This window comes from Mercenaria mercenaria, chromosome 4 (assembly GCF_021730395.1).
Source record: "Mercenaria mercenaria strain notata chromosome 4, MADL_Memer_1, whole genome shotgun sequence".
NCBI lineage: Eukaryota > Metazoa > Mollusca > Bivalvia > Venerida > Veneridae > Mercenaria > Mercenaria mercenaria.
Window position 1 is genome coordinate 2,674,883 of NC_069364.1, and position 23,961 is coordinate 2,698,843.

General features: G+C 34.9%; 1 protein-coding gene across 1 annotated transcript in view; it reads left to right on the forward strand.

Annotated features, from left to right (window-relative positions):
• The window catches only part of LOC123550819 (3-[(3aS,4S,7aS)-7a-methyl-1,5-dioxo-octahydro-1H-inden-4-yl]propanoyl:CoA ligase-like), a 52,670-nt gene extending 31,169 nt beyond the window's left edge, over positions 1-21,501 (forward strand). Inside the window, exons 2-5 of the mRNA XM_045339211.2 lie at positions 14,212-15,066; positions 15,246-15,384; positions 16,677-16,825; positions 17,682-21,501. Of these exons, the coding sequence (XP_045195146.2) occupies positions 14,235-15,066; positions 15,246-15,384; positions 16,677-16,825; positions 17,682-18,220 (1,659 nt within the window). The 5' untranslated portion in view covers positions 14,212-14,234 and the 3' untranslated portion in view covers positions 18,221-21,501. The remainder of the gene's footprint in view (positions 1-14,211; positions 15,067-15,245; positions 15,385-16,676; positions 16,826-17,681) is intronic.
• Positions 21,502-23,961: the final 2,460 nt, after the last annotated feature.

Below are 23,961 nucleotides of genomic sequence, written 5' to 3' on the forward strand. Positions count from 1 at the left end.
GATAAATTGTTATGCGCGCACGAGATAAAATGCCGAACACACAAGACAAGATGCCATGCGCTCGATATAGGATGTCGTGGGCTTGAGATAAGATGATTTAATCTAAAATAAATGTCTTTTATTCTAAACATAACATCGCATAATACAGTGCTGGTATCCTAAAAATGTTAACACTGTAAAGTTCGATCTTGTTTGTAGGGATTTTCCTATAAAAAATAAAGACATTAAAAGTATGTCAACATTCAAATTATTTGCAACAATATTTGCAACTTTTTTTCCAACAGGATGAAATGCTTAAATTTGCACATTGTCATGACCGTGAGCAGGGCATACGCGCAATATCAATTGAGAAAGTCGGAAAAAGTGCTAGTGTAACTAACAGGTCAAAAATAATGAACTCATTGTCATCATATTTTGATAGGAAATGAAAATGTACTGTAGCAAATGCAATTTTAGTATACGTTTCAGCGCTGTTGTAAGTGCGCATATACGAGTAGCATTTCATTTCCAAATTTCGTATTTTTTTAAACTCCCGAGTTGTTGCAATTCAGAATAGGACAGCTTGTGCAATTTCATTGTACACGCTTAAAATGCACTTGTAAAACACAAATCTGTATGTTTAGCAGGCAAAAAGATGGAATTTATTTGTAAAAATTATGCAAGTTTTTTAACATCCATAGAAGTTTACTGCACGTACGTGTAACAGTTTGGGAGCGCATCGATATTGCGCGGAACAACCTATATCGAATGTTTAATCAAATGCAATAATTCTATAAGACTATGTGTCTTTCATTCTCACGGTGGGGAAACCACGTGACTAACTCGGATAACGTGCACGCAAAAGTGATAAAAATAGGCCCGCTTCAGGTATGTTTTTTCACTATAACTTTTTTGATCCGCAATTGTTTTAAACGAGATGACGTGCATAAACCCCACAATAAAAAGCTCTTTCAGCGGATATATGTAACTTGATGAAACTCCATCCCGTGTTTACGTAATCCTTGCCCAACCGATTCGAAAGATGCAAAATATTTTGGTAACGAACACGTCTGTTCACAAGTTACGCACCTAGCACAGATTCTGCAGAGAATTTTCGCTGGAATAGGTTTAAAATAAAGCTTGTCATTGTCCAAAGTCCTGTACCAAATATTTAACATGACTATTCAGGAATATTAAAGATATCGTAAGACAAAGGGTGCGGTAACGTACACGGTGCAGTTTTTCAGGAGGTGACGTACACGTCAACTTTCCCCAGAGGGTAACGTACACGTCAAAGACTATTTGTCATGCATGTAGAACATCTTTGTCTTTAAATGACTGAACTGTAAACATTTTGATATTGTTAAAAAAGATGCAGATGCTGGGAATAGGCTGTTTTTCTTTCGGTAGGTTAGTATATACAGAAATGCTACAGTGAAAATGAATAGCGTCGACTCGGTCCTCATCCTAGCTTGGAAATAATTACACGTTTACTGCTCTTGTATATCTGTACATAAATAGGTAAAATGATAAAATTTTGAAATTATTTTGCTCTAAATCCATCATATGCGCAACCGACCATGTATCTTTGAGTGAAAAAGTTGACAGTTGCTTACGGGGGATGGAAGCCTAGTACTTGTTCTTTCCAGTAACGGAAGTTAGTTTAGTTGTCCGCACCATATGATTCTGACTTTTGAAAGAGGACGTAAATCAAAGACAAACAAAAAGAAGTATTAAATAGGCACATAGGTATCATTGTTGCACCGAGAGTAACAGCAGTAAAGCTATTATCTATTTATAGCACGGAGAATGAATATATGTGCCAGGAGTGTGGAATGTCTTTTCGGAGAAAAAGTAATTTAAAGGCGCACGAGAAGAGATAGTGGAGCGTGAACCTACCACTGTTGTGGGAAAAACTTTTTTGGACAATCCATTGTCTAAAAATAACAACAGAAAAAAAACTTGTTACTTTTCTTTTTGAATTGTTTATATTTTGTATATCAAGTCAAATAAAAGTCATTATAATAGATCTTATAGTAGCAGTGTAAATGTATTGTCCAAAAATTATTGCGCTTCAATATGAATAACAAGATGGCACATGTCGCCTGCTGTGGACGAATGTTAGAGTAGTACACATAAGAGAAGAAGAATGACCTCTATTAATGTGCAAAGTATCCAGTCAATCCTTACATTATTTTTACTTGGATTCCAGACAAGTTTCTTATAAATAAAGGGAGGTAATTAAAATGGAGTCAGTAAGAGTTATGATTCCTTATCACTGCACTTCCTTTCTTTGACCTGTATTAATGTGCAAAGTATCAAATCAATCCTTCATATAGTTTTTGGCTTGGGCTTCAGTCAAGCTTCTTGCTTTTCCTTTCCATGCATAAAGGAAGGTGATTCAAAAATGGGGTCAGCTGAAGTAATGGTTCTTTGACACTGCACTTTGCTTCACTGACCTCTATCAATGTATCAAGTATCAAGACACTCCTTTATTTGGTTTTGACATTGGCTCCAGACAAGTTTTTTTCATACATAAAGGGAGGTTATTCAAAAATAAGTTCAGTTAGAGTTATGGTTCTTTGACAATATACTTCCTTTCATTGGACCTCTGTTTATGTGCGAAGTGTCAAGTCAGTCCTTTATATAACTTTGGCTTGGGCTTCAGACAAGCTTTCTATATAACGATAAGGGGAGATTATTTAAAAATATGACCATCACACTGCACTGCATTTCTTCTGTCAATGTGTAAAGTATCAAGTCAATTCTTCAAATAGTTTTTGACTTAGGCTCTGGACAAGACTTTTTTTATAAAGATAAGGGGAGATAATTGAAAAATGGGACCACCTAGAGTTATGGTTCTTTGATACTGCACATCCTCTCACTGAGTTCGATCATTGTGGGAAGTAACAAATTAGCACCTTTATTACTTCTTGAGTTATGCTCCGGACAAGAAGCGTGACGAACGCCAGCCGGCCGCCAGACGGACAGACAGACAGACGACGGAAAAGAGATCCTTATATGTCGCAGCTAATTTGTAGTAGGCGACACAAAAACTGTCTAAATCAACTGTACTTGTTTAAAAAAAAAACTGACATTTATTGGAACATTTTCTAATTTTAAAATGGCAAATGTAAATCGCAATCCAATATAGCTTAGTTTAGTTTAATAGTTAATTATAATCTCGTCAATGCTTATACCTGTACACTAAATTATATAATATGAAATAAGTATCAAAATATATAAGGTATTTCATTTTGTGAATGAACAACCTAAACTTAACCGAGGCTGTTATTTTAAAGCTTTGGATGTAATTGACGCATTTATATAGATCTATATTATCAGAATATGTCAGCATTTATAATTTAATCAACCATGGAATGGCTATAGTCCTCAGATATGCAAAATGTAGGTCAATACTGATATGTTGTTTCAGTAAGGAGGTCTAAATGAATAACAAGCTGACCAACAAACTGTCACTAACCTACAGAAAGAATAACATATTACTCCCGCACGATAATTTAAACGACAACGTGTTATATTATTGGTTGATTGTTACGGTTCCATGCATGATAGAACTCAAAAAGTTTGTCAATGATACAAATAAAGTGCATGCTGTCATATTAAACTATTTCTTCTTTAAAGAAACACAAAAGCTGTGATTTAGATAACAATGTGGCAGATTTTTTTATTGATGCAAAGCAATTTATAAGTCCTTACTTATGTACAATTTTTAATAAAATATACGATACAGGTATATATCCGGAGGCATGGACTAAAGGTGCCATTGTTCCCATTTACAAAAAAGGAGATACGCATAATCCTGCTAATTATAGAGGAATTACTCTAGTTAATGTTATGTCGAAAATATTTTCATTACTGTTAAGAAATAGGGTAAACAAATGGTGTGAATCAGAAAATGTATTTAGCGACGCTCAGTTTGGTTTCCGGGATGGTTGTTCTACATCTGATGCCATCTTCTTACTACATTCTACTATTCAAAAAGTATTAGCTAATAAGTCTAAATTATGGTGTATATTTATTGACTACGAAAAAGCTTTTGATACTGTGATTAGAGACGCATTATGGGTGAAATTAGTAAGATCGGGAATTAGCTGTAAAATGATAACTATGATTAAAGCGGTTTATAGTAATGTTAAATCTTGTGTAAAAATAGGTGCAGATATGTCTATGTCACAATTTTTTGACGTAACTCTTGGTGTAAAACAGGGAGAACCGTTATCTCCCTTGTTATTTATCCTTTTCATCAATGATATTGTAAAACACATTAATTTTGACACATTAAATGAGAATGACCTCCGGCTACTTTCTATGTATGTAATCCTTTATGCTGACGATATTGTTCTATTTACTACTGATCCTTCTAGTTTACAAGAACAGTTAGATAATTTGTATCAATATTCTGTTAAATGGGGACTTAAAATAAATATCAGTAAGACTAAACTTTGTGTATTCGAGAAACGAAAGCAGGTAAACAATATTGATATATGTATAAACGGTGAAAAAATTGAACAAGTTGATAGCTTTACATATTTGGGAGTAAAATTTACATATACTGGTAACATGGCTAGTACCGTAACAGCATTGTCAGACCAAGCTTTAAAAGCGTATCATAATCTTTTGGCGTTGTTCGATAGAGTTCCTTTAGATATTAAAACAAAATTGTACCTATTTGACTGTATGGTTGTACCAATTATATTATACGGAGCAGAAGTTTGGGGGCATACAATTATAAGGAAGTAGATAAATTACATATTAGATTCTGTAAGCAAATATTAGGAGTACGAAAACAAACACCAAACGAAGCAGTTTACGGTGAACTTGGTAGATTTCCACTGTCGGTTTTAGCTAAGGAAAGAGCAATTAAATTCTGGTTAAAAGTAAAAAAGAATGCTGGTACAGCTATTAACACTATGTACACTGAACAATGTAACAACACGGATAGAAAAAGTTGGGGATATTGTATGAACTCTTTGTTAGAAAATTTAGGATATTCATACCTTTTAACTGATTTTGATGAAAATATTGATTACTTTAATAGTCTAAAAAGACGTCTACGAGATCAGTACATACAAAACTGGCATGTATCTGTAAGTAGTAAGCCAAAACTTGACTATTATGTGAAATACAAAACTGAATTTTGTTATGAAACTTATCTAGATGTTTTAAAAAATGATACATTACGTAAACAATTTACATGCTTTAGGTTAAGTTCTCATACACTTGAAATTGAATCTGGTAGATATAATAATATCAGTAGAGAAAATCGATTATGTAAATGTTGCAATCAAAATAATATCGAATCAGAGTATCATTTTCTCATGTGCTGTATATTGTATTCCGACTTGCGTCGTATGTATCTTGGGCCAGTGCCCTGGCCAAATATGCAAAAGTTTGTTAATTTAATGTCTACACATAAGAAAGGTCTTTTGTTGAGAGTTTCTAAATATCTGAAAGAAGCTTTTGTTAAGCGTTCTGATACCCTAAGAGATTTGACTGTTTCTTAATATGCATTTGTATATATTTTGAGTTGTCGCATTTATGATTTATGATTGTGTTATATATTTTATATATGTCTTGGCCATATTCACTTTGATATTTGTTAGATGGCCAAAGGCAAATGTATTTGCCGATTTGCCAATAAACTGAAACTATTAAACAAAAAGATTTTCTGTATTGTAACGTTTTAATGAAGAAAAATCATGGTTATCAAACATGCTATCGTTCGAGTGATCGTTTAGAATTTATACTAATTCCAGCATCTTTTTAACAATATAAAAATGTTTACAGTTCAACGGGTCATCAAGAAGATTTGAACATATGGATTTGATTAAACCCTGCTGAGAGACAGAACTACATGGTTTATTCCCAGAAACCTAATTAACTTTTGATATTTGGAGGAAAAAGTTGACATTTAAAATGGCAACTGCTAACAATGTCTACTTGTCAAAATAACATACACGTTTAGACCATAAAATTCCAACTGCTATTCATTTTCACTGTAGCATTTCTGTATATACTAACCTACCGAAAGAAAAACAGCCTATTCCCAGCATCTGCATCTTTTTTAACAATATCAAAATGTTTACAGTTCAGTCATTTAAAGACAAAGATGTTCTACATGCATGGTAAATAGTCTTTGACGTATACGTTACCCTCTGGGGAAAAATGACGTGTACGTCACCTCCTGAAAAACCGCAACGTGTACGTTACCGCACCCTTTGTCTTACGATATCTTTAATATTCCTGAATAGTCAGGTTAAATATTTGGTACAGGACTTTGGATAATGACAAGCTTTATTTTAAACCTACATTCCAGCGAAAATTCTCTGCAGAATATGTGCTAGGTGCGTAACTTGTGAACAGACGTGTTCGTTACAAAAATATTTTGCATCTTTCGAATCGGTTGGGCAAGGATTATGCGGGCGGGGATTTCATCAAGTTACATATATCCGCTGAAAGAGCTTTTTATTGCGGGGTTTATGCACGTTATCTCGTTTAAAACAATTGCGGATCAAAAAAGTTATAGTTAAAAAACATACCTGAAGCGGGCCTATTTTTAGCACTTTTGCGTGCACGTTATCCGATTTAGTCACGTGGTTTCCCCACCGTGATTCTTATCCTTTCCAATCTGACTAAAGTACATCTCCTATTACGCTACGCATAGGATCTGACAACGAGCTATTGATAGCCTCGTTTTGACGACCCTTCCGTTAGCCAATCAAGAGCTAACTTACAACATTCTGCATGCTTTAAAAAGCCTTGGTTTTTTTTTTTTTGATATCTACAATTTTTGTGTCGGAAGATGTTAGATAGCCTGTTAGCTCAGTCGATAGGGCACTTGCTTTGTAAGCGAGAGATCCCGGGTTCGAGCCCTGGATTGACTGCATACTTTTTCTTACTCTTTGACAGTTGTCTGATTGGTTCAAATAAAAATACATTTGTGAAAACAAAAATAGCAATACTGGAAATCCAAAATATACAGAAGACGTATGTGAATGGGTCGTTCTCAGATCTTCGTTTAGAAGATCAAGTACTTAAGTCAGATTGTATCCTTTCCTACTTATCTTGTACAGACTATGATGTATGTATTTAATTTGTATATGTATTACTGGGAATAAAATATGTGTAAACTAAATGCAATAATACATTTTCCCAACTGTTATGAAAATGAGTTAATGCAGATACTGCTTGTGTTCTTTTCATTTAATTATTCTAAAAGAAATTGTTGTGATGTGCAAGACATTTTTCACTTATGTTCAGTGGTTTATTCCTCTTATTAGATTTTTTTTAGTAAAAAATGTTCTGAATAGAAAATAGAATAGAATACTTTTATTACCTCCACACTGGAAGAGTACGTAATATGTTATACATGCAGATAAACATTTTTAACATAAAGTACTTTTTTAAAGAAAAAAAAAATACATAATGCAAAAATACTTAAGGTTTCGATGGAGGCCTTGAGAAACAAAAATCAAACAACACCAAATCATAGAAAGAAAGAGTTGTTTGACATGAAAATTGAACAGCATGTAAAACATGTATATTACTTTACGAAACAATTGTCAGTATACTGATATAAACATTGAATTCCGGAAAAGGGCTGCCTAAAGGGGCTCCACTTCCGGACAGTTAAACGCCTTTAAAAACTCACCATTTTCAAAGAACAGTTACACATGTTCGTTTTGATGCATTTGCAATAGCGTGCGAGTGGTGAAATTTCGCATAACAAGGTGGAACACAGTTTTCAGCAAGTGTTTATCTTTATTTCTTTACAAATGGCATTCATTTTCAAAGGGAGACAACTGTTCCCGATTATTTTAAGTACAAATGATATTTATTTTCAAAGGGAAACAACTTTTTCCGATTATTTTAAGTAATCTTTGAGAAAAAGTTGTCTCCCTTTGAAAATGAATGCCATTTGTAAAGAAAAAAAGATAAACAATTGCTGAAAACTATGTTCCACCTTGTTACGTGAAATTTCACCACTCGCACGCTATTGTAAATGCATCAAAACAAACATGTGTAACTGTTCTTTGAAAATGGTGTTTTTAAAGGCGTTTAACTGTCCGGAAGTGGAGCCCCTTTAGGCAGCCCTTTTCCGGAATCCAATGTTTATATCAGTATACTGACACTTGTTTCTTAAAGTAATTTACATGTTTTACATGCTGTTCAATTTTCATGTCAAACAACTCTTTCTTTCTATGATTTGGTGTTGTTTGATTTTTGTTTCTCAAGGCCTCCATCGAAACCTTAAAGCTTGATCCTTTGCTATTTCTGTCATATGCACATATAAACAAAGCGTGAGTGAAAACGTATTGTATCTGTTCATCCATATTATTCTATTGACGCAAGATTATATAGACAGAGTTTATGTGTTATATTTTGACGTCACATTTTACTGACGAATATGTTTAATAAACCATTAATTAAAAAATAACTGGGTAGTAAAAGTACTTAATTTTTAATATTCTATCAAACATAAGATTATCTTGAAAATATAAAAAACATGGCAAAAATATTTCGAGCCGTTTTTCCGTTAAATAGGCAAATGTGCCATTTTTTCTAACAATCTAAAAAAAATTGAGAATGTCGTTTTTCTTCATTGTTTTCATAATTTTGAAAATAAAAGTGACAAATACTGTCTAGCGCCGTAGACCTTTGTATAACACACATGAAGATGTAGGTTTCATTGCTGTAAATAGAAAAATGAATAAATGAGAGAAAATAAACCGATTTTTTTATCGCTTTTTAACGTGGCGCCAAAACAGACGTGCATGGTAATGTTTGCGACGTCATAGCTAAAAAGTTTCATTAGTAACCAAGAAAACAGTTACACATTCATGCCAGGGATAACTTCTATTTTAATATGATATCAAAATCATATGCAGGTGGCAATGGATTCAAACAGGAATGGGGCGTCGAGAGCGGTTAATAAAAGTGATAGAACTTGCTTGCGCGCCTCGTGTGATTCGACCTGGCAAATTCAATCGAGCCGAATACAGCATCACAGATCAAGCCACTATTATAATAACCCTATTATATTTTACGTAGCTGAAATGCATGTTAGAGAAAGATTATATGGATCGTTGGCATCAGTGTTATTTACACTCAAATAATGGCCCTGAGTAGAACCATAGACCTTACATTAACTACATACTATAGCTTTTCTACATTAAATCCATGATGTGATTTAGACTTGAACGCTTGATTTGTAGGGGTGACGGGATTATGTCTGAAAATGTACAAGGTGCTAATGCGTCCGAAACAATAACGTGTTTTCATCTGAACTATCTATGATTGCTTATTAGTATACGGGTATATGAAAGTAAAAAAAACAAACAAATGCATAAACAAATAAAACATTGCAGAGACCACATGATGTGAAGCATCATCTTGCAAGTTAAGGGCGAATTTAGGAAATGTGATGGGCGATATTGCTATAATACTATTCGAAAACGAGAAAACACGATGTGATAAAGCGATATTATCGCGCCATCGCATTGTATCTTTGCAAGTTCGCATCTTATTGTCGCTTTGTCGCTTACCAATCTACAAGGCGAAGATGGCCCAAACAGAACACCATAATAAACAGCTAGTCAATTTACAAAATCTTAAATATTATGTGACACAGACAGACAGGCAGACAGACAGACAAACAGACAGACAAACTTGTAATACAAAGGCAATATGCCTATCAAAACAGTGTAGTAACGGCATGGCATACACATTTTATGAAACTGATATTGTGCAACACCATAAAATGATAAAAAATATAGTGTGAGAATTCGGTAAATGTCAGTTAAATATAACATCTGTGCTTTCAAAAGATTTAAATATGCATTGCCAGACTTGCATATTCCATTAAATATGAGATAAAAATCATTCTTTATCAATATAATTTGGCAGTCTTTCTCTTTCAAAACATTGTTGTTTTTTTTTTGTTTTTTTTTTGGTTTTTTGTTGTTGTTTTTTTAAAGGGATACTTCACATGGTTTCGCATATCCACAACATTTATAGCAAAAAAGGACTTTGACAAGAAAAATGCTAACGATAATTGAAACGGCTTCTATTTCGAAAACACGTGAACAAGTCCTGACCATACTCATTCCTTCTCTGCTTTGTACTAGTAATTAAGTGTTTTCCACAAGCAACAAGACTTATATGGCCCACAAAAAAATTATACAATATTACTATTAGGCAACAATATCATAAAAAAATGAAATCCATAGTAATTCGCACTCATAAAATGTGTTATTGCTTACAATATTTTTATTATGTGATTAATTTTCAGAAATCTAAAGGAACGATATCCCAATATTTGAAATGATCAGTTTCCGTTTAAAGGGAAATAAATCGATTAATAGTTATAGCTAGAAAGATTAGCTAACTTATGATAAAGTTAGATCATGAATTTTCAGATTTCCAGTAAAATATCATGGAAGTTTAAGCACTACAGTTTTAGAACAACACTGGGACGAGCAGGTCATACGCGGCTCGTTTTGTCTGCTTCTGCTATTTCGTGTTTTTATTAGCATACTATTTGCACATGTTGAAGTCACATCTTTGTTACATCTTAAAATTTAATCCACACTGCACTGTTGCACATAATTTTTATCATAATTTTTAGACGTAATGCAAAATATCGTTGAAGATAATGCGTAAACATATGAGCCGTGCCATGAGAAAACCAACATAGTGGGTTTGCGACCAGCATGGATCCAGACCAGCCTGCGCATCCGCGCAGTCTGGTCAGTATCCATGCTGTTCGCTAACAGTTTCTCTAATTGCAATAGACTTTGAAAGCGAACAGCATGGATCCTAACCAGACTGCGCGGATGACAGGCTGGTCTGGATCCATGCTGGTCGCAAACGCACTATGTTGGTTTTCTCATGGCACGGCTCAATTATTATCAGTGTATTCTCATGTAATCATAAGAAAACCGAGCCCATTGTAAATACGTAAATTGAAGTAACTTAAATGCCAAATAACTTACAGACCTGATTAGCCAGTCATGTGTTTATCATTTTCCTCGCACAATAAATGTGCGTAAATCAAGAAATATAAAATTATCTCATTATTTCAAATAACGCAGATATACACTTAAGAAATTTAAAAACGACTCATCTAATGACAGAAATATTTTTCTAATTTGTAAATTTAACATACATGCGCGACAAGTAAGAGAATCGATGAAACATTTTAATTAAGCGGCTTGAAGCATGATTAGGCCTAAGGACAGTAAAGGAACAAGAAAGGGGACCATCAGCTGGTCTTTTTGCGTAATGGTGGACAGGTTACAGAACACTATGGGCGCAGTTGTATACACGTTAGAGCCAGTATTGTGAGTGTATCAATGACATGTTTGTAGAACAACTGAAAGACAATGTTGTATTTGTAAAAGTAAAACACAGTTTCAGTCCGAGTAGTAGTACTATATTATCTCATATTAGTGTAATTGGCGATGAACATGTATGTTTTTAGCCGAATAAACTTTGACTTGACTTGAAAAATATGTATATGTAATCCTGTAGTGACCAATTGTGACAGGAAAAATCTGTGTTAGAAAAAAAGATCTCTCGGTTGTTTGTCTTTTTGTTTCAGTTCGAATTAAAGTCTGGTACCCTGAAATGTTTGGCTCTTTGAACAGTGCCAAGGTTATATAGAACATGAAGGAAATAGCATATAGTGAAACATGTATACGTATAATAATATGTACCAAGATTCGATCGCTGGTAAGGAATATCGGATATCCATAAAAGTCTGTAAGGGATATCGGATGTCCATAAAAGTCAGTAAGGGATATCGGATATCCATAAAAGTCTGTAAGGGATATCGGATATCCATAAAAGTCTGTAAGGGATATCGCATATCCATAAAGGTCTGTAAGGGATATCGGATATCCATAAAAGTCTGTAACGGATATCGGATATCCATAAAAGTCTGTAAGGGATATCGGATATCCATAAAAGTCAGTAAGGAATATCGGATATCCATAAAAGTCTGTAAGGGATATCGGATATCCATAAAAGTCTGTAAGGGATATCGGATGTCCATAAAAGTCAGTAAGGGATATCGGATATCGATAAAAGTCTGTAAGGAATATCGGATATCCATAACAGTCAGTAAGGAATATCGGATATCCATAACAGTCTGTAAGGGATATCGGATATCCATAACAGACAGTAAGGGATATCGGATTTCCATAAAAGTCGGTAAGAAATATCGAATGTCCGTTAAAGTTCTGACACCACTAAAAGATAAAAAAAATGACTATGAGTTCTAACTAAAAAAAGAAAAAGTTAATGTTTACGTCTTGAAATGATTTTGTAAGGGAAGGTGTGAAGGTAACGTATTTTAAACGTTGACGTGACAATGTCACACTTGATGCTCAACAAAAGATTTCTAACATATGCATACATTTCATAAGAACAAAATTCGTGAGTTTGAAGAGATGGTGACTTGTGAGTTTGTTTTAAAATGTCATAAAATTTGAGTTCTGTAAATTCACGCTGTGGATTATGTATGACAGAAATTACAACACGAGCTCACCCTGCACATGTGACAACGTTCACATGTCACGCTTAAAGTATCATGAAAGAAACCACCATATAACATCAAATTCTATGAATGATGATATATGAAAATCAAGATATTTGCATGGAAGAAGCAAAACATGGATGTTGCGTTTTTAATTTCCTTAAGTGTGCTAGTGTAGGAGATACAGTCCTGGACTTGTAATCTTTGAAACCTCTGACTGAAACATGGTCGTGGGTTCCAGCACTGCTACCGACTAGGATTCATTATGTGAGCAAGTAGGTAGTTGCTTACGGACTTTAGGATCTAGTACTGGTCTTTCCCATGAGCGATGGTTAGGTGAACTGACTGCCTGATATAACTGAAATGATGTTGAAAACGGGTGTAAAACCGAACACTGACACTGGCCAATATAAAACAAGCACTTCTTTTTTATAATTGTTCTCAATGCAGTTAAAAGATATCAACTTGAATTTGGTACGATTCTTCAATGTATAATGTAAGCTTATAGAATAAACAGAACACCAAATGCCTTTTGTCGATTTATTCGTACTCACTTATTTCATTATTTCGACCTCATTTTTTGTTGAATTTTCTCTTTTTCGCGAATTTCGTCAATTTTTCTTTGATAAAGAATGTAGATATGATGGGTAAACACCGTATGCGGCGGGGCCTGAGAAACCAAACATTATTTTTTAGCCTAAGTTGTCAAGATTATTTAATATTCATCAATACATTAATAAGAAATAAGACAATATCTGCAAAACGAGCTCAAAGCAACCAGGTTTAACTTTTAAAAAGAAAATTACAGAAAAACTATTCACTACTCAAAAGAAAGTAACAATTCGAAAAAAAAAAACTACATGTATTCACTAAAAAGTGTCATCATACCTATTACAACGAATATCAAACTTTGCAAAATAAAGGTCGGTGTCACGTTGACGTCATTTTCTATTTGCCTAGGAATATTGATCACCATATTTTCTAAATTCTTTTAAGAGAAGATTATATTTTTTTCCAACTAAATTGGATCCTCCCTTGCATGATATTTGGTGACAAATTCGTTTAAGCAACTGAATGACACTCTTTATTTGCTACAGAGAAAACTACTTCCTCGCCGCAAGGTGCGTCTTGCTAGCTTTCGGCGGAAGTTTCAAATTTATTTATTTATTTGGGTTTTACGGCGCACCAACATATATATATATAGGTTATATGGCGCCAAACAGGACTACAAAGTTTGGTTTCACATCTTATTTACATCGAAATAAAAACATGAGGTATGGAATCAAAATTTGCATACCTGCTGGAATCACAGAGTTACAGAAAAACCAAGTGTTAAGACCCTATTAGTCGCCTTTTACGATCATGCAAGGGTAAGGCAGTGGTTCCAATTCTTTTCATACACAGACCGTCCCAAAACCACATGGGGCGGAAGTTTCAAAATCCACTAGTAAAGTAGTGCGTTACCGTAAAGATCGATTCTTAAGCTCCCTACTAACAAAGGTCTGTTCAAACTTCAGTTTGACTAAAATTCAGTTTTATGTATTACTCAGATAATTTTAGCAATAATTCCAAATACCAAAGAAAGGTTTCATACAAGAACACTACACAGTCAAATTTCGGCAGATATAACACTTATAACCGGTCACATGATTTTCCTGTTTTATTTGCAGGCTAGAAAATTACGCCTGATAATATGTTCAAAATGGACAACCCCCTTAGTTACGAGAATGCTCCGAGTTCGAAAGGGTACAAGTATAAAACTTACATGCAAATGATCGCTCATTGGGCGCAGTTGTATCCAAACAGAGATGCGTTTGTAGAATATGACGCAAATGCAGAGAGACATTCTATAACCTGCAAAGAGTTGTTAGAGAAGAGTAAATCTTTTGGGTGGTATGTGGCAAGTATTGGAATCCAGAAAGGTGACGTGGTTGCGTTCTGTATGGAAAACTCTTTGAACATGCTTATTGCAATGTTTGGTGTACAGTTTGCTGGAGGAATACCTTTTTCAACTTTGCAAAGTAGAGCGGACGGAACTGACGTTATAGATACAATTCGCCACCAAAATTCCAAACTGCTTATAATGGACGCTAAAGAAGGAGAACAAAGCTGGCATCTCTTAGAGAAAATTCAGTCATCTCAAAATGTCGCTTGCCTTCTTGACGTCATTTACAATAACAATTCCCTTGACTTTATCCATTTCAATTTTAAAGAAAAAGAGAGCCGTGTTGTCAGTTTAACAAATACACCGGAAGTAACTCTTCCGGATATCTATCCTGAAGATTTAGTTGTATACTACAAAACATCCGGCAGCACCGGTGAACCCAAACTGGTAGGGCATACTCATATGGGTTTTCCTGGAAGTACGTTTCTGCTCAAAGACTGTTTTGAAATAGACAGCCAGTCCAGATATTTCTGCGACAGGCCGCTTGGATGGAGTGGAGGGGCTCCAAATATTTTCATCGCTTTTGGAGCAACTCGAGTAATCGTTGACAGTTCATTGTCAAATCAGAAAAACAACATAGGTAACAAATTATTTCAGTACACTCGAGAGGCTTATTATAGACAGTTCTCACGTAACTTATTTTTGTGGAAATTTATTAAAGGTGAATTTCAATAGTCAAAATTAACGACAGTAAATCATTTTTGCATTAACACTGGTTTATATCAACAGGTCATTTCATAAGACGTTGATTTTCTTCAGATTTTCTGTCTGACATCATATATCAAGAGAAGTGCACACACGTGTATCTACCTGGTTATCTCGTCTCGGACCTTCTAAGAAGTTGTGGAAATGAGACCAAATTTTCTACTGTCAAAGTTATTAATTTTGGCTCAGAAAGGTATATCTGACGCCTTTTCTTGAGTTTAACACAAAGGAAATTGACTAAAGTGTTATATAGAATGTTATTCGATAGAATTGAGTCCGTCAACTAATATGCCTTTTCAGTGCAGCGCTGTTAGGTTAAAATGTTTATATTTTTATTCAGTTAAAGTGTTTGAGAATTGTGTTTAAGTCGATTGTGGTATGTATGTTTGAAAAATCTCTTCGCATGGCTAAAGAAATATCGGATAGTTTAGAAATACGGATTGTGATTGTTGATGATTGTATTTGAGTTGTAATATTGACCTTGGGGTAATATATTATAATTGCGTTATAGGTTAATGATTTGAACATTGTTTAATGTTTGTTAAAGAGCATTCCAGTACTCATGATAGCTAAAAAAAAAATTAACATCGAGACATTGTTTTTACTAGGCGACATGAAAATTTGACCCAAGTTGTGCAAATATCACATAAGAACTGATAAGATTGGTATCAACTCTCAGGTTCAAACGTTTGGCCTTGAGATGTGACAATAACCTGGAAACAGCCAGCGGGACTGACATGTAGGCTCATTATATTGTGTCAATGAGCATACACATTGACCAAAGTTTCATGAACACCCTTCAAGACGACCAGTTAATAAAAGGCATAAAATCCCAAATGTTACCTTCGGTCTTTTATAGTAATCTTCTACAACAGTATTCCGCGATATTGACAAGACATTAAGACACATAAACTGACACCATATATACTCCATTGCTCTGCCTTATTTGTTTTACCAAACCCCTCGATTGTTCTCTGAAATATGGAATGTCGTTGTCCGACCAAACATCTCTTAATCCCTTCATGAAGAGTGAAAATTTTTTTAAAAAGGACATTGGACATGACAATTGTTGCTTTAAAGAAGTTATATTTCACCCTAACATTTATAAACTGTGAAATCAAAGGTAATTATCACAAACTTTGTTGTTTTTTTTAAACAAAACTTGGACTCAAGGTTGTTCTAGTTTCTTGTCTTTTAGAATCATGGTGAACATTCAATTTAACTGTTAAAATAGAGTTCAGCTTTAGCTGGTGCTAGAGGGTGTGATGTTTTTTTTTTCACATTCAATTATCTGTTAGGAACTCGTTCAAACTGAGTCTGCTATTGTTTTTCTTGGTTATGTTCTATACTTCCGAAGGATTTTCTCACATATTTGATTACATTTCTTTTGCTTTTTGTTTCATTATTAATAAATGATTTGCTTTTGAGATAATTCTATTTACCATTGTATCAAAGTGTCAATAACATGTTATATTTTTATTTTAGATGCTCAAAGCGATTTACAGAATTGCTGGGTCGCTTTTGTAAGAAATTGGTCATTTATTATGGGTTAGCAGAGTCAGCCGATATATCAACTTTTTCCTCCCATAATCATGTAGAGTATGAGGATGGCATTATTGGGAAACCTTTACCTGGTAGGAGTTTACAAAGAAATAGCATTTTAATTTGTTATAGTTTGTTCCTACTGAAACTTATATATTCAATTTATTGTTTTGTAAATGTTGAGATGCATTTTCAATTTGCAATTTATTCTGTTGTGTTTACATTGAAATCATAATTATTTTGCAATAAATATTTGAAGCTTGCCCGCTTAGCTCAGTAGAGAGACAGTTGGTCTGCGGATCGCGGAGTAGCGAGGTCGAATCCCGGGCGGGGCGTATGTTCTACGTAAAAGACATTGTGTCTGAAATCATTCTTCCTCCACCTCTGATAATTCATGTAGGGATGTTGGCAGTTGCTTGCGGAGAACAGAATCCAGGAACACTGGTCAGGTTAACTGCTCGGTTACATAACTGAAATAATGTTAAAAAACGGCGTTAAACAGAAAACGAAAAATAAATTGAACACTCTAAGTTTTGGAGATCATTTATTAATTTGAAAGTCTGTTAATTCTCACTCATCAAAGTAGTTTCTATCATTTCTTTCAGCAGTTTAGAATTCATAAGATCATTCTGAAAGTTTGTAGTAACTGTTCATATCCTTGTTCATTTGCCCCTTTTCAGTATATCAACATTCCGTACTTCTGTTAAACGTTTCCTCCTATTGACGTTTTGTACACAATTGACTTGCATTGGAGGCAACGGAAAATATCAAGCTGGAGATGTTTAAAGAACGCAGCCACACTCAAACTGCAACTGCATGTGTGGATGAATACATGATTTACATATGCACAAAAGTAAAACAAGTACGCAATAACGATGAAACGAACAGATACAAAAAACTCAGTGGCACAGAGTTTTGTAATGCTTTAATTATATAACCTTGTTTCAGGAATGGAGATGAAAGTTGTTGACGAACATGGAAATGTTGTGCCGCGGGGACAGGTAGGAGAGTTGCATGTCAGGAGCGTTTATAGATTCATAGAGTACAAAGATATGCGGGAAAAGTTTTTAGATACAGTTGACAAAGGAAATTGGCTTCACACTGGGGATATGGCGCATATACGAGCAGATGGCAACTTTATTTTACATGGACGGACAAGCGAACGAATGTCTGTTGGTACTGTGAAGATCTTTCCTCAAGAAGTCGAGAAAATCTTAATCAATTGCTCGGAGGTAGAGGCCGTCGTAGTCGTACCGGTTCCTGATGAAAGATTACACCATGCCATATGTGCTTGCATCGTGCTATCGAAGATAAAGCGTGTTGTCGTAAAGGATATGCACACATATTTCGACCATCTATGGGCTGACTTCGCTTATATCAAGCCGAAGTACTATATTGCGTTTGAGGAATTTCCGGGAAATGCAAATGGTAAAATTGACAGGAAAAAAATTGCAATGATAGCTGCATCGCAACTAAATCTTTGTTGAAAATGTCACAACAAGAAACATACTTATCAGATTATCAGATCACCTGCAGATAACTATCATTCTTGTCAGTTCGTCGTCCTTTCATGTCTTCTTCTTCCGATACATATAGGTAGGGAAATTACACCTTACATGGTAAGCTCTTTATGTAAAATTGGCTAGCGACATGAATGAAATATTTTAATTATGATGAATAATGATGTAGTTAGAGGTTTGGAGAAAGCCTTTGACGTACTGCCGTTACTTGATCGTCGTTTTCGGCGTCGATGTCGGCTTTGAGAATTATTATTGTTTATGTCCACTTTTTATAAAAACACTTTAACAGCTGTAACTTTCAACTTAGCGCACATGTTTATAATCATTAGGTATGTAAGTATGCTAAGAAGCATAACTCTTGCAGAACGGTTCCATTTTATCAGAAAGGATAGCATTTGTGGCCTTAACACGAAAACAAAAGGTAAAATTGCAATTTTCATGTCTACGATTACTTGTTTTCTCGGGATGAAGACGAGAGGAAAGACGACAAACTACCGATTTCTTGTGATTGTTAACCATTTATCTGGTAAAATATATATATCTATTTAGTGTCATATACTTGCATCAAAAGGGACACTAAAATATCTGACTTAATTTCGTGACACCGCGTAATGCGCCCATAATCTCAAGAGTCAATGTTGCAACATATTCAAATGAGGTCTAAATGTGGATTGTTTCTTGTGTGTGTGTGTGTGTGTGTGTGCGTGTGCGTGTGCGTGTGTGTGAAAAGAAAGGGAGATAAATATTGTAATAGGTCTATGTATTTCGGATCGCTTTATCTCTCTTTACATCTAAAAGGTAACTTACCTGTAAAACCTGTATTTGTAGTTGGGCTAATTTCACCTACCTATTTTATAGATTATTACTAAAAGCTGATGCTGTTAACATGTTATATTCGAAATTGCCACACACAAATGATGTTGCAACATTTGAGTGAGATTCAGATGAACAAGCCACCTAATGCCATAAACTATCTATGTAAATTTGTTTATGGGCTGAACACCACTAAATGCAGCCCCTATATAATTCTATATAAACCACACTTCAAACCCAGCACTGCAAATCTTTTTTCTAATATATCAGGTCTTGGCTGCCTACAATCTTTCAAAAGCTGAATGTTAGTGCAACAATCAAAATCAAAAGGAAAACGGGTGTTAATTTTATAATAGAAAACTGTGACCAGCTGAAAACTCAACATAAAAAATACAGCAACTTTTACACCGGTTCCGGCTTCTTGACAGTGGTATAAAGTGAACCGATCAACCCCAAACAATACATGTTGTATCTTAGACCACTTCTCAATGTATGCCTCGATTTTATTGGAAACTGTGCCAAACATGAAAATGACTCTCTAGAAAAACTTCAATACATTCACTGGTTTGACTCTTTCTACTAGTATTTCCATTCAAAATTTTCTGAAGAAAATTGGATGGGTTTCTCTTGCAGTTCGTAAATCTCTGCGCAAATTGACATTAGCTTGGAAAGGAAATAAAGCATGACTTCTTCCAAATTTCTTTTCGGACATTATCCACTTACACTTTGTAACTCGAAGAACTATAGAACCAAGAAATGAACTATTTGTTTACGGAGTTCCTGTGAAATGAAATACAGAGAAGGACTGACAAACCCATGTTCAATATGCCGATCCTATTCAGTCGTTCGTTTCGCATGAACTCCGAGAAAAAAGAAGTATTTCTCACATTTCCATTATGTTTCCCTTCCATGCGTTGTCGTAAATAAGGCGTCTTTCCTTTCGCTGTTCAGACAAAATGAACGTCAAAGTTATCAATAGAAAGAATATTAGGGCGCATTAGATATTTCGAAATAGCTCTTACTTGACAAAACTGGTTATGTTTCTTTTCAAAATCAAGGGCTGCTTCAAAATGTATGCGGAGTCCACATACAATTTGTTAATGTAGAGAAAATATATGTTTCTAGTTCCTGTCAACCTTTACCCCCCACCCCATCCCCACCCCCGCCCCCACCGGGTTGAAAAAGGCTGACAATTTACGCGTTAAAATATACTTTAGAATGCTTCAAACGATTGTTTTTATCGTCACTTATTGACATGACCGGCTACATTTTAGTTGCTATAAATATGAATATTGCACGACGAAATCGTGTCCAATTCCCGCCAATAACTAAGTATAGCAAAGGATAGTTCTTCATGCCGTTTACTTTAAGGGAGAGTTCGTTATCTCGATGATCATCCTTATCCAAAAGCGCTATTCGAATGGTACAGTCAAAACGTAGATCCACTTCAAGAATGTTTAACAGTTTGCCTTTTTTTTTCAAAATATTCTACAACCACAAATAAAATCTAAATCAAGGGTTTCATAGAAATATCTTACATTTATGCCAACGGCCTGATTACTAGTAATTTAGTCAAAGGCTGCCAGAAGTAATGTTTTGTTTTATATTTTTAACTCTTAAAAATAATATACTTTTTTATTTTGGTATACAGCTTTCAATACGAGAGCAAATTTCAAATAACCATACGCATGTAATAAGACAAACGTTTCATAGCTGTGCATGCAAGGCAGGAAGACTACGATAATAAGATGATAAGAAATCGGAAATACGGTGAATAAAAGTCGATACTACGAAAAATCGAAACCATGATAGTGAAAATGCGACACTAAGACGATGGCAGTACAAAATAATTTCGACTTTGCACCATCGCAGTTTCGTTGTTTTGACTCTTCGATATCGTAGTTTCAACATTTCAACATCTAACTTCGTTGTTCAGAATTTTTAACATGATAGTAGCGTAGTTTTGGCGCTTCGAGCATCGAATATTGTACGATGTCCCTAGCTGAAATTTTTTGCATTAACTAGCTGACGAGAGACACCACTAAAATCACGTTTGTCCTCCTCAGAACCCTTTGGATTCTTGTAATTTTAAGTGTGAATCACTCGTCCTTTAAATTCCTCGATCCCTAGAAAGTTAGGTGCATATTTTCAGCAAGAAAATGCGTTTCTATGAGAAATGTAACAACGTTTATTTCAATATTCAAGTTGCGTTTTGACATTTGTCGTGTATACCCATTGTATTGTATACAACTGTTATATATAATCACTGCAATACCTTAGCACATTGTCATGTCATTGACCTTCAGAACAAACCATATGCAAGGGCTTTGCGTTTTTTTTTCCATTGTAATCGGACGATAATATAAATTTTCAGTAAGTCTATTTTTCTTTGATTTCGTGTTAAATACGCTGTGCACATGTGCAGAATTGTTTGTTGATAGACTGGAAATAAAAAAAGGTAACTACTAACACTTTTGCGTCAAACCTGCATATGCTGGTAAAACTGGTTTTGAAAACCTCCCTGTACAGATCAAAACTGCATCAAACGTCAAGACGATGATGATGTTACTAGTAACGTCCTTGACCTTCACTTTCCAACGGCCCGTGATCTTGTAGTCGTCTGCTTCATTGATATGGACAGCCATTTTACAGGAAAAATTAAGGAAAACATTACAGTAGAAGTTCGACCGGACATTAAACTTACGAGTATATGAACATATTCTGAATGAGGCTTCATCAAAGACGACACCAATGAACTACACGATGAACAAATATCGACGTAAGCTTTGTTTTCAGGTTTCAAGAAAAAAGATGTTGCAAAGAGCCTATTCTTGATATTTCTGTGAGGATAAAACACGTTGTTTGTGCATTAATGTATTTGTGTCGTGACTAAACGATTCTAGTACATTTTTTGATTCCCATTCTGTTGTTCTTGGAAATGGTAAAGTTATAGCATGGGCCCACAAATAAACAGCACCATCAATAGCATGTATTGAACAATTTGTAGCTAGACTATTCAAAGAATCTGCATCGGCGTCGGTGTCCCGATTTGGTTAAGTTTTTGTATGCAAACTGGTATGTGGGATGGATTGAAACTTCACACACCGGTTCACTGTCATGATTTGACATGCAGTGCACAGATTCCGTAAAATCTATTTTGCTATTTTACAAATGATGTCTCTTTTTTACTGTGCAGTTATGGTTAAGTTTTTTGTATGTAAGCTGGTATCTCAGTACCCACTTAGGGAATGGATTGAAACTTCACACAAAAGTCCATTGTTATGAACAAATATGCAATGTACAGATTCCATAATCCTGTCTTTAAACTGTACAAAATTATGCCCCTTTTCAGCTTTAATGTTAATTTAGTTGACAAGGCAGATGAGTAGTCGAGCGTTACTGTCCTCCGACAGCTATTTTTTTTGTCAAAAGGAGTACAAACATGCATTATTATTTTACAGGTTCAATATCACAACATTCTTCTTTGTTGAGGCGTATATGCTTCCTCAGACCGAAGTTATCTGCCTACAAATTTAAATACTCGTCTAAATCTATATTGTGCATATATGCAGGAGCGTCCGGCGGCGGCAGAAAATCACAGAATGCCATTGTTTCCTTGCTGATGTTCGCTATCGTGTTTTTCATCACTGTTGTGTGACCTTCTTTTGCCTTATAACAAAATAGACCAGTATTTTAATTTTCCCATGCTTATATTGAAAAATATATGTGATTTTCGTTAAGTGTTTCCACGGACACCGTCCAGTAACTGAAAGTATTACGCACCAAATTATAAAGTCCGTTAAGTTAAAATGGAACCTGAAACATCTATAGTATTCCATAATACTTAACGTTAAAATTTCAAAATCAAGTGCGTGACGTTTTGTAACGTCACTTTCATGCATGTCGTCTCGTTTATATATGCATTAAAGGCAATATTTTCAACTTTACTCAGGCTAAAACCACATCATATCATTTACATAATAATTATAAATGTAGTTTGTGAATTTTTAAAAAAGATTGTTAGATTTGCATAAAGAAATATGCCTCATTCTTTCACAGAATAATATTGCGCCCCTACAGTCGCTCAATATTTCAGCAGTAGAACTCGTGTTTTCTCGAAAAAATCTTATAACTTACAAATACCCGACAGTTACCAAGCGCGATCATTCGACCTTAATGACAAGCATCCGTTCACATTTTAACAAGGAACTCTTCAATTGATGTTGTTTACTTCTAAGCAAACAAAATACCTTTGGACTTTAAAGTCTACACATCACTTCAAATAACTTGTTTTACATTTAAGCCTGAATATTTTATGTTCAAGCCTGACATAATATAGCGTTCTAATATGAGACAAGGATACCTTTTCTGTGTAATGCCACAGTCCAGCTATATGATCTCTCCTTTCAAAGCATGTGGGATTTAGTCCCTCGTCTAGACAACACTTCACAGCGGTAAGGCTACAAACTCTTCTACCTATCACAGTCACTATGTTCACCATCGCTACTGTTGCTTTTTCTCTCGAAAACTCCAACTGAGTGGCCCTGTGGAAACAAATACAATTATAAAAGTAAAAATATAAAGGAAATGTAGAAAGTTGATTTATTTTCATCGTCACTCGATGGTATCAGTTATCCTCCGCCTGATAGCAACGAGTTTTAGAGATGATTATAAATAGGGACACCAACTAATTATTTACTATCGAAACGTTAACTATGTATTGCGTATATACACACTGATGCCTAATACACAATACAGTCAAGTATTTTAGGTCAATTTGTGTGTCATTGGTCTGCTGATGTGTCAAGTAAGGTGTGCTGAGTGTTGTGTGCTTGTCACCTTCCTCTTTCAGCCTCCACCGCTGGCTAGCCTTCTGGTGAACAAGGAGCCGAGTG